General features: G+C 38.1%; 1 protein-coding gene across 1 annotated transcript in view; it reads right to left on the bottom strand.

The window, feature by feature from the left end:
* Positions 1-16,897, bottom strand: part of LOC135161538 (ubiquitin-like protein 3) — a 171,371-nt gene that overhangs the window by 100,988 nt on the left and 53,486 nt on the right. Inside the window, exon 2 of the mRNA XM_064119216.1 lies at positions 3,193-3,300. Coding sequence (XP_063975286.1) covers positions 3,193-3,300 — 108 coding nt within the window. The remainder of the gene's footprint in view (positions 1-3,192; positions 3,301-16,897) is intronic.

Below are 16,897 nucleotides of genomic sequence, written 5' to 3'. Positions count from 1 at the left end.
GCATTCAGGACTTTAAACCTGCAAAACTTATCCCTCTCGTTGCTACGTCACGAAACTCTCGAGAAATATCCAAAAATTTTGAAGGTCTTGGGGTATTACTATTGATTATTATACGATTGTGCAAAAGTGCCCCCTTTTGACGTTACATTTTCAGTCACGTGATATTGCTTGTGTTCTCTCTCTAGTACGGTTGTCTCACCAACCGAATTCAAATCCTAATTTCACATGTCATTCAGCCGGTATGAATCTCAATACTTATTTATTTTCTTCAAGAAATTAATCATTTTTCTACTTCATTAATCGAATAATTTTAGGAATCTTCCTCCGCCGCCGAAATTCAGCGTTTCATTAAACTTCAAAGAAAAACCTCCGCAGCTGTTCAGCAGCCGCCTCACCTTCTCCCTCTTTGCCAGGATATTACTAAAAACTCTTGAATTACCTTCCTCACCCACTCAATAAACTCACTGCCATCATTATGGCAAGAGAGCCCGGCTGAAAAGCCCAAAATTTGAGTGACACGAATTAAAATTGGAGGAATGAGAGACACTAACGGTTAAAGGGTAATTGCCTCATCTGTATTTTGATGAAAACACGGGAGTGAAGAAAGGAAGTCCGTGCCTAGCATTCGACCAGACACGAACCAGCACCTATATTATTAACTTTGAATATTACTTCTCCACAAGTTCTGAAACATGATAGAAAAAAAAATGTTTGATTAAATGAAGGGGAAACCTTCATTCCGTTATCCTCCTTTACGGTAAGAAATTTCCAAGTTCGTGGAAATAGCCTTTTCAATTACCTTTTATTAATCGCTGGATTATCTTCATAATCGGTACTTAAGACGGAATGTTGAGATACCTGTTTCTGAGAAAAAGAAAATCTCATCTGTTTTTCCAAGTTCAGTAGGTTTTCGAGATACAGGTGAAATTTTTTATTTGACATCTCGACAAATTTTGAAATTGTGGAAAAAAATTTATATCACATGTGCGTGCAAAGAGCAGAAACCGGTAGATGATGTGCGAGTTTCTTGATTATGGTATACTTCTCGGGTATTATAAACGAAGACCGCTTACGTAGCGCCATCATCATCAAGGAATAACCTCATTTTGACTAGGGGAGGACGGGACGAAATGCACTGGTGAAGCAAATAAGAGCTCCTAAAAAACTCATCCTATTAATGCGCGGAGAGAAAAATAAGTGAATTTTTATAGTGTCATTCCGATAAAACTTGTTCTCGACTCAGAAAAACTTCTGTATCGGCCTCGTAAAAATTCAAAGTCTAATGAGCGACGAGAAGATGGACGCCAAACGACTGATGCACCAGATCCCATGATGGAGTCCAACGTCGGCAATAATCGACTACATTCGGCGCTCATCGTCAACTAATCACAATGAATTATCGAAAAATTGCTGTACGGCAGTGTAAAAATTGAAGGAGGACACAATAAAATAAACTGATCTAGATAGAAATTTTGAAAGGATTTCAATCAATTTTTCATTTAGACTCAAATGAAAAAGGACAGATCTTCAAATTTTATAGTACTGTTTTGTAAATTTGACGAAGCCCCATATCATTACTTACAAAATATTTGCTATTGATAGGAATGTTTATGTGTAAATAAAACACATTCCAATGTTCTACCTTTTGCATCTCGGATCAATTGCTCGGCACAATAATTTTTCTGTGACTTATCTCTCCATGTGACGTCTTCACTCAAAACTAACATCGTATACACGGCGACAAATAGTCGGTCAAAAATTATGTGACTAGTCACGTAATCCGTAAGCGTTTGTCATTTCTTAATAGTTGTTGTAACACCAAAAGAGAATAATTCTGAAATCATCGAGATGTGGCGACTCATCGTGTATTGTAGGACAATCTAGGTGAAGAGGGAAAGCTGATCGCTGGGGGTGATGGCGGCCGGTGGCTTTCCAGTGGAGTTACTATCGCAAGAAAAGCATTCCGGTTAGAATAGGTGACGTAGAAATAGATACAGCGAACCATCGCCTAGATGCCGAAGATCACGTGATCGACACTGTCGAAGATCGGAAATCTCTGGCAGTGAAGGTGAGAGAGCGTTCGAATCGATAGGAACGTTTTCTCAACTTTCCCTGATACCGTCGCGCAGCGCGACGCAAAGTGAGTCGTTTGCCACTACTGGATCTCGCAGGTCCTCACGGGCCACGGACAGTTCCAGTCCTATCTTCAAGACCGATGCCGACTGAAGAGTCTGCAACTGCGGCCAAGCTGAAGACACCGTCCAACAACTCATCATGGACTGTCCGATATATGCACCAAAGAGGGTGTGCATCGCAGAAATAATTGAGAATCTTCAATAGCCGCTAGTGGCACCAGCTCTTGTGTCATCTAGGGAGTCATTCGGCGCGTTCACCGGATTTTGTAGAGAGTTCATGTGGGTGAGGTGTGCGACTGCTTATGCGGTCATCGAAAATGGCGACTTTGACGAAGAGTGAGAGTATGAATGGGACCAACCAACCCTTGTCGGAGACGGGGATCTTGGAGCGGGGACCCAGTAATCTTCTCTTGGGTCTATGCCTGTCTTGTTTGGTGACATGAACAGGAATTAGTATCAAAAACACGACTTCCTGGGGAACGCGCGGGAGTCGCGAGAGGCGCTGGGGTCGACTGTGGAGTGTTTGGGGGGGGGAATCCCCGAAATCATAACCTTAAAAGGTGGTTTTTATAACTACGCAGTGAATAATGATGAAGATTTTCACTACGCTGAGTTCTCATGAAATTCCTGATGCGCACTACAATGCTACATATTCATGATCAGTTTAGTTAGAGATTTTCCACTATGGAATACCTCAACGTAAATTCAGTTTACAATGACGTTATCGACGACTTCCCAAACGTGTTTTTAATTCAATTGAGATACAATTGATTCGAAAGATTGCGGCCAATCACTATTCATTATGCATTATATCAATATTTTCCTATTGCTGCTCTAGAAAAGTGGAAATTCTTCATACACTCGTGGGTATCTACCTAAGATGGAACCTTCGATCGATCAGGACTTGCATTTGCAAATCAGTTTTGATTTGCATTTGAAACAAATACTACAATGGAAGTAAACATTTGATAGGCTATGACACACGTACCAGTGGAAGACGTTAAGTGTTGAGTAATCAGTGAACAATAAATGACAGTAAAGAAATGACGATGCTTACTTTATGATGCCCCCAAGTTGTAATTGTATCTGTCTTTCGCCCATCGCACCCAATCATCAGGTCATAGCGACCCTCCTGCTTAACGACCCAATCGCTATGATCACTCACCTGAAACAAGAGAGAGAAAGAATTATTATTATTATGTTTTATTTGTTTGAATTTCATGTTGAATTCTGTATTGAGAAGAGAAGCGTATAGAGATATGAGGAATAGTTCCGCGACAGGGTATAATTATAAATGAAAAAATATATCATCAAAAGCAGTTTGTTACTAAATTTGAATGACTGTGGAACCGTTCAACGAATGAAACGGAATTTAGTTTTAAAATTTCAGTAATGGAAGCACTAATTTAAGGATGCAAAAACACCGTCTTATTGTCCAAGAATAGGCTGAATGAAGCCTCAAAATAGGTACCAGGAAATAGTATTTTTCATGTTTAGGCGCCAAATTTTTTTTGACCGGATCTATGATATTATTTTATAGCAGTCGCGAAGAAAACCGCGTTTTTAATCGAGCGAAACGAGATTAGAGGCATGTTTTTTCGGTCGCAATGACATACTCTTTTCTGCCAGTGCACCAAGACGAGTCATGGAGTATGTTCGGAAAGTCGAGATGAATTTCTGAAATTTACTCGAATGTAGACGGTGGCCAAAGCGGCTAGGCGTGAGCCTGGTGTGCGGAAGGTTGTAAGTTCAAACCCCAGCGGATGCGAATTTTCAAAATTTGAGGCTCCGATGAGCGGGAGAGTGTCGGTGAGGCCGTCAGTCGGCTGTGTCGGGATGGGTTTTTCCTGTGGTTTCCTATGCTACCCTCCTATGTTCTATAGAAGTGTGAATGCAGGGTAGTGTAGAATCCACAGCCGCATGCGCCCGGGGATTGATAGGGTCAATTAGCCGATAAAAAGGGCAGAAAGGGCCGTCAAAAAATCGACGAGACATTACACAAGCGAAATAAGTAGTTGTGAAGACTCAACCAGTTCTATATTTCTTCAAGAAATTCGTAAAAAAAACAGATCAAGGAATAATTTTACTATGTTTCTTTGAGATATTTACTGAACATCAGGTTGATTTATAATGAAATTCAAAAATTGATCGGCAGCTTTGTAAACAATTCCGTCATCGAGCATGAGATATTTCCTAGTTAATTTTTCCATTACATATTTTTTTTCGCCGAGCGTATCAATTCTCCAAAATTACAGCCCTACCCTTCCTCAGTTTTATAAATAATTGTGCAATCGAACATGAGTAATGCTCTAAATAATTTTTCCATTTTTTCTTCTCCCCGAGACTCCAAAATTACAGCCACATCCTTAAAACTTTAAACTTCTTTTATGCCTGTGGTAGAGCCAGACATTTTTAACCTTCATCCCACACCACCAGACTGAAAACTGACGTCTCTTGTTCTTGTTTACATTTATCAAAGGTTAACCCCAAGAGAAAAACTTCTCTCCAGAAGTCTGAGCTCCGTCCCCCGAGTTTTTTCAATCGGTAAAATCACTCTTTGCCTCCGGAGATTGAGCCCGAATGGACATTCAAGGAGGCGTATGACGTGTGTTGCAAGCCCTGGTGATCCTTTGAGCCGGTCACCGAACACACACCCACACAGACCAACCCCTACACACGGGCATTTATTCTTCATAAAGCATGGTTTCCGTTTTCCAACGTTCGTTACATACATATGCCAAAAGCCCTTTACGCAGCAGCCGTGCGAATGTCCACTGAAGCCTCTGTACATCCTTTACTCGGTTTTCAACTTAAACCGAGAGGTCACTGGCCCCGCAATTCATTGAGTGAGAGGGGTAATAACAGGCTGTCAGATTTTTTTATATCTGAAAATTTAATAACGAATTTGACGACGTTTTTTATTGCATCCGAAGGGAAAAATTGCAATCATCGAGTTCGGACCACAAAAAAATGTTAATGTTGCTTGGAAACGATGGAGAATGGTCTGAAATGTGAAAGATGTAGGCGACAGGAGATGAGTTATTGAAAGGTATGTGGATATAGACCGAATGAACGTATGAACATCTGTCTGTGTGAACATTTTTTCGATAAGGAAAAAATGAATAAACTGATAGAATGGCGAGATCTGTTCGCAATAAAACAGAAATTATACAAATGTATAAAAGTACAGGTATCACATGTTTACATTAGTCCGAAAGGCCATTACTGTTTTATTTTTCGACAAAATCGTAAATTCTCACTGCCAACATCTTCGGAAATTTCAATGAATTTCCGACACCACAAAAATTATTACAATTTTACAAATATCCGACAAAATTTTTCCTGGTAAAGTCATTATCATAAAAAATTGAGTAAGAAATCCCATTAATCTACTTCATAACTGCCTCAACCGAAGAGCATGAGACTATGTAGCTGGAAGAATTAACTTCCAGAAACTTCTCACCGCGAAGATAAATCGTTAATTATTCATTCCACGCTGTAATCGATGAAGGAATGAAAAATAATTGTAGCTGGTTATTGAAATTCGTGACAGTGTCTCGCTTTACCCTTCGTCAATACTCGAGCACGTGTCACCTGTGTAGAGAAACCAAGAAACCTCTTTGTTCTCAACATTTACCCCTCCCCCAAGTCCTCACAATTTTTTCCACCATTTTTTATGTCTTTCTCTCTCTCTCTCTCTTTCATCTTTGTCACCAATGTGTAATGACGTTATCACCCTGAATGATGAATGGTCCTGATGGCTCTCTTGATCATTTGAAAAGAAGTTCCAACTTCTTGTATTGTTCTCAATCCTCAAAACCTTATACCCCCAAGTGACAGAAGGAGTTATGTATTGGACAATGGAGTCACGTCCGGTGACAACAGAGAACCATATGACTGGGATGTGAATTGGTTGGCTCTACCCGTCTGCGTTGTAGATGACAGCCATCATAATTCACCTTCTCTTATTCCATTCCGGCTCTCTCCATTCGCAAGGTCCTGTTGTGTTTCTTTTTTATTCAGTTGGTGTTGAGACTGTATTAGGTAGAAGTCTCCTGAGAAGTTTCCTCGCTGATGATATCCTCAGTCCTGTCGTACTGGGTTCATTACAGCTCTTGGAGGAGATGATAAATAGAAATTTGGTTGTTACCTTTGATAATATTCTATCTTAGCATCAACTATCAGAAAAATATTCAGGTAAATGCTACGATTGCCCAACATGGAACACAGCCTCATCCAGGGAATGTGGTGAGCACAATTCCCAGGTAGAAATTGAAACTTGAATACAGCCTGGTGCAAGATTCCCTTGGGCCAGTCAAACTAGGCGCAGGGTAGCAAGGATAGAATGCCGATAGGTGAACTGGTGAGGCTTGAAAACCATGCGGTTGATTTAACTAATAACAGATCCGTGTGACCTTATCTGCAGGTACAGAGGGAACCTACGCATAAACTTGCAGCGTAGACTATTGATGAGGTTATTACAAGAATACAGTGATAGCCTCGGTTATCCTGAATCTTTTTTGTTCTACATTAATGGTGCCATAAGTCCTACCAAAACTTATTTCTAATTATGACCTGAACGTTTTAGACAAATAAAACGAAGATCTAAAACTTCATCTTAAATATTTTCACACCAGCTAACTCACACATAGCTCGGTTTTAGTTAAAATTCCGACTACCAATGATCATTTCATGATGTCCCGTATTTAATAATATGGAATTTTATTAATAAGAATGAAAAGAAATATAGAAGATCTATCCTTCAATAATTTGATTGCTCTAAACAAATTTCACACGGTCAATATGAAATTTAATGTATGAATATTTGCTTAAAATAAGGCTGACTTGTAAAACTAATGTTCACTTAACTTATTCAGTTCAAATGCTGCTTATGGGGAGCGCCCACAGATTGCTATTTATATGGGATGCAGGTTTTTTTTCATTCAGGCTTATATTTAACAAACGATACGTCCTAATAGTTACATTGTATATATTGGGAAGAGACCGATCCTGTGAAAAATATATTAATTACTTCGCCAACTAAATATTCTTCTGACAAGACTTTGAAACTGATTTTCGAATGGGAATTTCGGGCATTTGTTTGTCCAAAACAAATATGATTGACAAAATGATATTTTTCTCTCGGTATATCTAGACCGAATGAATTCAACTTTCCAAACCCAACTCTTATTTCTATCTGGGTTACTATTTGGACGCAAATATATCCAAAAGGACAAGGAACAATGGAAAAATTGTAAGCGAGTGATCAGGAAGAATTGCTACGACAGTCTCGAAAGTGAATAATCCAAATAATGTTAATCTGCTATCTCCACCTGTCTCCTTTTATTTCCTCCTAATTTCGTGAAATTTTATCTTAGGATTGACACGAAAATGTTTGGAGTTTGTATATAGAATGGACATTGACCAAAACATATGGTAATATTTCGAATAATATTAAGACTATTCAATTAATTAAGATTTTATGTCAACGATCCTCCTCAACTCCTTCTGTGAACCACATGTGTCCTGCCCTTAAAAGGTAAGAACCTCCGATAAAAAACAAATATGATTTTACTGCGCGTTTAAGAAAATTGAACGAATATTTAAGTATCCTTTCAATTTTCAATCTCCAATAGTTGAAATATGCTCGGTTTATGCAAAAAGTAACATTAGGCGGGATCATGAATGCAAATGAAGGGGCGAGAGAATTTATGAAGAATCGAGGAAGTGCGATCTTTCTTCGGCGAAGAATTGATGAATATGAGAAATAATTTGGAAGCGTATGATAAAGTTGAGCTTTTAAAATTTCGAAACTACAGTGACGAAGGTAATACTTGAAGGGAGACTTTTTTCCGTGGGCTGCGAGTGTGATAAATAAATGAAATAACGTAAATTCTACTCGATAAGTGATTTTTAGGAATAATGATGGATGCGAAGAATTTGTTCCGTTAAAAAAAAGTTTTATGAGAAAGTGACGGACTATAAACTGTTAATAAATATGTTTGTACTTGAAAAAAATTTCAAGTTTATTATTATTTTATGAATATTTTTAAAACGCTAACTTCGTGTTGTTGTCGGATTTTCTTAATTCAGATCTGCAAAATTTGAATAATAAAATTGTCAGAAAATGTTTGGAAACTTGGGCTAAATGGGGGTTGAATGAAAGTTCTGATGGTTGACTACAAAACTTGAAAAGTCTTTCACTGGAATAACAATAGCGAAATTACTTGGATATTCCTACGCTACTTCCGCCAGTAAATCCAGAGAACATACGAGTAGCGAAGAAGATTGTGCGCCTTGAACTTATTTTGTACGCGGCAAAAAATATACTTGAATCAAATATATTTTATACGCAATTCAAGTATATTTCATTTTTGATGACCATGTTGAGAAAAAAATCATTTTTGCTTTCAGTCGAAAACTTTTTAATCGCCGGATTTCTACTTTTGCTTGGAAATTATGTAGAATGGTCTGAAACGTAAGAATACAAAACTTGAGGAGGATGTGTATGTGCGCATGGTCAACTTGGATCACTATTTTAGAAATTTAAAGGAACAAGCTATCGAAACTCACCATGAAATCAACTAAATTGTACATCAACATAATTTAACCGTACATCAACTAATCAACTTGTAAAGACTGTAATAACCCGCATTGAAATTGACCACGCGTTTTAATAAATTAACAAATCGTTGTGTGTGATAATTTCCGCGAGTTAAATTCTTTACACGATCAACCAGTTTCCCGGAAATCTCCGGATCCACCCTACTCAACTGTGCCCTCAACAAACATATGGTATAGAAATTTAAAGTTGTTCTAAAGTTATAAGGACTAAGTCTGTGCCACATTTCAGCCCCATTGGCCCAGCCATTTTTCATAAATTTTCATTGTGTTCTGAACCGGTTTTCGCAAATATCTCGAAAACTGTCTGTTGGAAAATTAGGCCACAGCTCTTCTGTTTATCTTCAAAAATCACTCGACAAGATCTATGATGTGTTTGAAAGAGTCTCCAGAAAAGGAATAATTTGTGATCTATTGTGCTCCGAACTTGAGAGCGTTGCAACCCTTACCACATGTGGTATTCAAAGGAATCTTTGTCCTCTGGGGTCATAAACGTCGTCGTGCCTTCCTCGTGTCAATAATAAAGTCATAAAGTTAAGTAATTGATTGTGTTGCTACATTTATTTATCTACTTTTACCCATATCCCAATACAACTAAAAATGTTATATTATCCAACTGTAAGTCTCATCTAAGTAAAATACACTATTTCTTATAATTTCCACATAAAATTTTATAATTAATTCTCTACCAGTGAAGAGTCAACTTTCTATAAACCGAAATGTCAGCCAAACAAGTTTCTCATCTCCACACCAGTCCACAATTGTTCAATTCTGTTCAACCGCAGAGTCCACTTGTCCGCCGAAATTTCTCAAGTAAATGAAATTTTTCATTAGAAAAAAAAACAACTCGGTCGATAAAGTCGAGTAGTGCCGAAGTTGCGGAGAAGACGTCGATTCCGCAACGCACGCGTAGTTCAACTTTATTTTCTGTCTCCCTCAGCCGACATTCAAACAGCTCCGACCAACCTCACCCCCCCCCCTCCACACCTCTACCACTCCGACCGCCCGATCCCCACCCTTCCGTCACTGTTCACCTTTATCACAGTCTCTTCAGCTCAACTTCACAGTGAACTCATCGGGGAGGTATGCGGATTCCTAGGGCGAAGGTGGACGCTCTTCTCTTCTGTAGTGTATATCTCACCGTTTCGTATCCTCCTAGGATTGCTCGGTTTTAGATATAGAAGGTGAGCGTGGTCGACCTGGTTACACGCTACAAGACACTAGTGTATATGTATCTTTCTCCAGGGAATTGAGTGAGAATCGGCTATGGAGCCCTCTACTTAATCTCGTGGCCAACGACTTGGTAAGGAGAAATAGGAGGGGAGTAGGTCAGACAGGGGTCTAGACAAGATTCTGCAAAAGTTTGCAGACGCTCAATGACAATGGGGGGAGAGAAAATCGGATGAAAAAATATTGTTCCAGTATTATTTTGCGATGTGGCGGAGAACTAGGGAACCATTTTGGGAGATATTGACGCAAAACGTGGCGTTTGGGAACTGGAGATAGAGAATTTATTTAAACTTATTGGAAATAATAATTCTGTAAATGATTGTAACTATTTCTCTACTTTATTATTTAAGTCAAATAATTGTGCTCGGAAGACACATTCGATCTTTACCGATTCCTTAGAGGAACTAATTAGATTCAAGGGATTTAAATTAAAGGGAAACAACACCCTGGACCTGATGTCTCTCATCAACAATGGTCCCACTCACCCCCAAATTTCCTACAATTTTTCTCTCATAAAAATGTTTTCCAATTTCAAGTGAAAGACCAGAATAAAAGAAATACTAATCGTACAAAGACCTATTCATTCCATCTGTAAATTAATTTTTCATAAACATTCGAAATGTAAATTCTAATACTAATTAATTGTTTAAAAAATTTCAGCATTGTTTACCAAAATTGTTTTTTTTTTCTACAGTATTCGTTTCACTTCAGACTCTTTTGCGTATAAGAACTTTCCATGTAAATAATCCTCATTCATATTTCTCTCTGATTTGTTCCGTTTTCTGCACTCAACAACTAAATCTGATGGAAAATGTTGACTATATGATGACAGTTTGAATAGTACAATCATTAATAAGCTGATGTTCGTTCGTATCCTACAGATCCATTTTGCCCTAGAGCGCCATTTTGCATTGCTCTTCGTTTTATCCGGCCGACCCCTATTATTGGATGAAAGTCAGCAGAATTTGAATTAAAATCGAAATGCCTTAGTTTTTTAAAAGAAATTCTACTTTTGATTTTCATTAGACTATATCTGTCACACGACAGATCTATTATATAAAATTCGTTACATATGATATCAAATCTATAACATCTTCAGAGCTTATTCTTCCACTGCTTCTGGTAACACATTTTTTAAATAAACTTTTGATGGTAACATCGAATTCACCGTAGCATTACCCTTTCCGTAACACGTTTCGACCGCTCGTCGATTGCCCTTCGCATGTACCGTACCGTAATACTTACAATTTATCATACTTGAAATTTGTGACCTTGAGTCAGTTGACCGTTATAATTCTTTCTAGGTAGAGCTGACTTTCCGATCGCCGCATTTGGTTTCTGAATTGCGCTGACTAGTCCAGGGGTCATAGGGGAAAAACTTCAATATTGATCGAATAATTCCTATAAAAGGTTTTTTGTTTTCATCCCCAGTTTTAGTGGTGACGAACAGAAATGTGAAAATCTCCTCCTCAAATGTGCCCCAGGTATATTGTTCAAACAAATTACAGTAGTGGCTTTAACGTTTTTCCTGAATATCTCGGTAAACGTTGTTCGCCGCAAAAAAGAAATTGATACAAAATTATTTTTTATAAAATTCCACCTAAAAAAATTTGTGACATTTTTGTTCATTTTTATGATAGTTTTGAAAAGATAAGCGCGCAAAAGCTCGCGCTCAACTTTGTGTTGTTCGCCCTGCGGTCCCCTTGTATACCTTTTTGGATGACAGGAGAGACAAAGTTTGTTTACCGATAATAATACTAATAAATGGATTAATAAAAACTGTTGTGAGAACGCGTACTTTTTGACTAATAAGAGTTTTTGCATTTAAATTTATTTGCAATAAGAAGAAGGGCGGGACGGGGATCATTGGACGAAGCATGGTGGTATGTTATGCTATGTTATATTTTTAAATAATTTTTCTACAACTCCACCTGATTTGATGTCGGAAATTATTTGAATATTATTTATAGATGATATTTGGATGTCGAAATAGCAAGCGAGTGAGCGTCTTCACGCGTTAGTATCTCCGATGAGATTGTTATAATTTTAAAAAATGTTCAGACTTTTTTTGATCGTAATTTTATAAGGAATACTTTTGTATTCACAATTTTTCGATCTATTGTCAATATTTCTCGAAATATCGAATAAAAGCAATAAAATCGAAAATTCCAATTGGTTAAATAATACTTCCGAGTAGAATTCTTCGGGGGGGGGGGGGATTCCAGTCTTTAACATTAATATAAATTATATAAATAGAAAAAAAAAATAGGATTTCGACTAGATGTTCCAGAAATATTGCAGCTTGCGTCTTCAGGGCTGTCAGTTCTGATTTTAAGGTTCAATATGTAGGAGTGGTCCCTATATACTTTCCCCTGAGGTAGTGGGGTTGAGAAAGGAGATCAGTTGAGCAATCAACGCATCTAATATTTTCTCGCTTCGAATTCCAGATTTTACACGGAATTAATGACTGTATCGTCGAATAAATATTCCCACTGAATTTCGCTAATACAGTTACCAAAGGATTATTGATGAAAAAGGGGACAAATTTTCTGCTGATCGTTGGGATTATTCAAATCTTCCCCTCCCAACCGGATTTGATCGATATCGGAAATCGGTTCAATTTCCGTGCGACAATTTCACGGTCGTAGCGGGTGTGCGATAATCAAATAACCTCCCGATGTGACGAGGAGTACGCCCAGGTAGGAAATGCCAATGTCCACGAAACGGGCCAGGTCTGGCACGAGACTGGCTTGCCAGATCTGGGCCACCAAGCTTGGCCCGAGGCATGGCCAGACCGGCAAAGAGCATGGCTTGCCAGGCTTGGGTCACTAAGCTTGGCCCGTGGTATGGCCAGACTGGCAAAGAGCACGGTTTGCCGGGCTTGGGCAACCACGCTTGACCCGAGGTATGGCCAGACTGGTAAAGAGCATGGCTTGCCAGGCTTGGGTCACCAAGCTTGCCCCGAGACATGGCCAGGCAGACAAGGGGCATGGTTTGCCAGGCTTGGGTCCCATATGGAACAGCATTCCAAAAATTGAATTCTCATGGGGAATGTTCCTTCACTAAATTTTTCGTCCTTTGATTCTCCTTCTTCCGAAGGTACCATTATTTCTTCTGAACATACTATTTCAGGGGAAAATATGCGTGGATATCACCGTATACCACACATTCTATGACAACAGCCCGTAAGATGGCGTGTTGAGTAGTCTGATTGTGGCAGTAGACATGAGTGTCGTGTGCGGCAATTTATTATTTTAATATTACTCTTTTACTATTGTAATATGTCTCAGAGTTCATATTCACGGGTTAAAAAATACAGACATTTTCATCAACTGAAGAAAAAAGAATCTGTAAACGTAGAAGGCGCTAAAGAAAAAACTCCGGATTACAGTGAACGCAATAATGCCGATGAGGAAGAGGTTAGTTTGCCAACAGCCAATGAAATAACTATCCGTAGTGGATCTATTGTGGATCAAATTAGTGGAGATGTCGATGTTCGACATCTCGATGATAATGCTAGTGCTTGTGGTGATAGTTGGTCGGGTGGTGATGGTGATTGTGGCTCGTATAAGCATCTTAATGATTGCATCAGTGAATCCAATAGCAGCGTTGGAGACAGGGATGAACCAATTCTTGGGGGTTTATAGTTGATAATACTTCATTTTTCCGGGATAAATGGAATTGTAAAATCACTGTGTTAATATGACTCCATTAGTTCATTTTCGTAATTGTATTAGTTGTGATATTCTTGATAAAAGGTACGATTAATAGGAAAAGTTTATATTATCAATATATTTTTATCGCGAGGCGTTTCATTGGGCAGAATATATATTAATATATGAATATTGTTTAGTATTCGGCTGTCATTGAAGTATTAATTATATTTATTATATTTCTCCTGGCGAGGTCGGAAATCCAGAAGATGGAAATAACAATTGGAAAATGTGATGTATCTTAGCATAATAAAGTATTTTCTATGTCATTTCCTCATAAGTTAGATCACGGGAATAAATATCCGTTGTTGGTTCAGGGATTAAATATTATGTCCAAAAGTTTAAAGGGAAAAATAATAAGTGGATTTTTAATTTTTAAGAAAAATTCTAATGAAAGTAATTTCAGCCATTGAGAGCTGTTTTCAGTATTTGGTGATTCAAGTCAAATAATATTTATAAGGTTGAAGTTTCACAATCGGACTGCGTCCATATTCCCCAAAGATTTCAAATTTAAGGGTTGAAATTAATTAGTTATATGTAATCCTATCCAAGACTTTTTTATATTTCTAAGTTTGTTTGAAAGAGTGAATATAATAAGCAATATTATATAGAACTAGCACACAATCAATGCAACTAAATATCATTCTGTGTTCCGGAGTTGCAGATGGAGAAGACATTATTGTAAAAAAAGGACGTCTTTCCGAGATGAAAAAATAATTCTTATCAGGATAATTCGTATCAGCAATTGTCTATGGATATAAGAATTAATTCTTATCATCCATAGCGGAATAAATTATCCATAATATTGCTATTATAATGACTGTTTTCATGCTTGAATTGAAGCACGATAATTTATCAATTCTAAACTACTAATTTAAAAAATAACATTGGTGCGTTATTTTGTTGGATATTTTGTTAATACAATCTTCGAATTCTGAAGACTGACTGCTAATATTATTAGATTGTAAGAGAGAGTTTATTAAGACTTAATATGGTATGTCGTATTAAATTTCGGATTCAAATGATCTACGTAGATTATTTATTTTAAAAGCGGATGAAAATAATCCACAAAAGATTTTTCTACAATTTATACCTGCAATCATTTTTTTGAGTTTTCATATTCTGTTCGCGGAAAAATCTCATAGTTGTGATTATCTTTCATGAAAATTGGAGATACAAACACTGCATATCTTTAACTGTTCAACCAAAATCGGATGAAAACATGTACTATGTCGATAGGAGGAAAAAAGTTTTTGATTGGCTGAGTTTTTTTGTCAATAGATTTAATAAATTTAAATATAAGTTTTGTCACATAATAAAACTGTTTTCTGTATAATGTTGAAGGTAATAAATACATGTCTGCTTATCAGATATACCGTTCATATATTTATTGGTGATTCTGAACCCAATACAGGCAACGGTTGGAGCCTGGCCACAGCTCTGGTCGTAAATCTGGGCCAATTTCGGGCCGAATGGTCAGCCCAGAATGCGGCCAAAGTTCGGCAATAGGTCTGGGCCAATTTCGGGCCGAATGGTAAGCCCAGAGTGCGGCCAAAGTTCGGCAACAGGCCTGGGCCAATTTCGGGCCGAATGGTAAGCCCAGAGTGCGGCCAAAGTACGGCGACCGAAGTCTGGCCAAAGTTCGGTCCCAGGCCTGGCCCCGTGTTATCATCCCAGGGTCTAGCCAAGTTCGGCGCGAGTTTGGCTGGAGCCCGGGTGCCGAGCTACGGCAGCTCGGCGGCCGTGCTTGTACCAAGGTTGGCCCATTCGTTTTTTCCTACCTGGGGACCGAGGGTACGAAGGGACATCGAATAAAATGAGAGGTAAAAATACGAAGTAGACTGAGTGTGACGATCAGCGTTTACAGTTCGTTTCCTATTCTTTTATTCACGAGGCGGCACTCTGGCAATTTTGAATATCCGGTGAATGAAGAAGGAAAAATGAAGGGGGTGGAAAAAAAAATAAAAAGAAAGAAATTGCAACTACTGAAGCGCGATATGTCTATTCTCGATAGTTTTTATATAAAGGAGACGGCTTCGTGGGGAATGTATGAGGATTCGACCCCCTCCGTACACCCAGGGAGAGACGTCAAGACGAAAGCAAAAGAGAGACGAAAACGGCGCCATTTCTCTTTCGTCTCGTCCTCTCGTTAGACTCGCCTGAGTGGACCTTGTAATTCCAAGAAATGCGGTCGTTTCGTGAAAAGACATTCCAAAGTCTCACGACGGAATAATTGTTTTAGCTTCTCCTCTTTTCTTCTTTACTTTACAATATCGTACGGTCTACGAAGGGAGAGGAATCGTATTTTCTCGGTCAAAGGGTTTTTTTACATTTTAAAAATCTGATAACAGACAGTTTCCCCAATATGGAGATTCTTCATAAATTTTTCTCCCGGTCGTGGTAGAAAAAGGAGAAAAACATTATGAAATTTATTCCCGTTATTCATATATGAGGCTAAATTAGGAAAATTGAAATACTTGTATGAAATCAAGTACAGTTGAGGGAGTAACTTTCCATCTAAGAGCGGGAAGTGCTCATTAGATAACACGTCTCCGGTGAGAATTAACAATGGGATTAAGCCAGCGCCAGGTTTGGACTAAGGCAAGCTAAGCTTGTTTTTGCACTGGCGTGATAGCTTGGGCCTAGCTTGGTGCCATATGCCGAATGTGAAACATTGCACTGCTTGGGAAGTTCTGTTTGGTCCAAGGATGAGGCCCAACATAGGCCCACCAGTATAAAGTAGGCTTGATCGAAGCTAATCTAAACCAATTAACACATATTTATCTTATTTTCTATTTATAATCTTTTATAAAATTCTGCTATCAAATACTTAAACATAATGGATAAAAATCTTGAGATTACATACATTAAGTCGTGCAGATGATGTCCATTCAATTGACCAATCATTAACATAAGACAATTGTTGATTTTTTAAATAAAAATAAAAAATAATCGAGTCCAGTAAATTTTCCATAATTGCATGACTTCATTGGTATTATTAAAGTTTACATTTCAAACTATTTACCAAAAATTAATTTACAGTCGGACCGAATAGGTCTTTATACGATTTGTATTTCTTTTATTCTAGTGTTTCCACTTGAGATTGGAAAACATTTTAATGGGTGAAAATTCTAACAAGTTTGGAGTATGATGTGTATGCTCTGTTTTCTTGGATGAATACAGGTGCATGAGTGGGAG

Source organism: Diachasmimorpha longicaudata, chromosome 1 (genome assembly GCF_034640455.1).
Source record: "Diachasmimorpha longicaudata isolate KC_UGA_2023 chromosome 1, iyDiaLong2, whole genome shotgun sequence".
Classification (NCBI taxonomy): Eukaryota; Metazoa; Arthropoda; class Insecta; order Hymenoptera; family Braconidae; genus Diachasmimorpha; species Diachasmimorpha longicaudata.
This window is presented reverse-complemented; position numbering and strand designations above follow the sequence as displayed.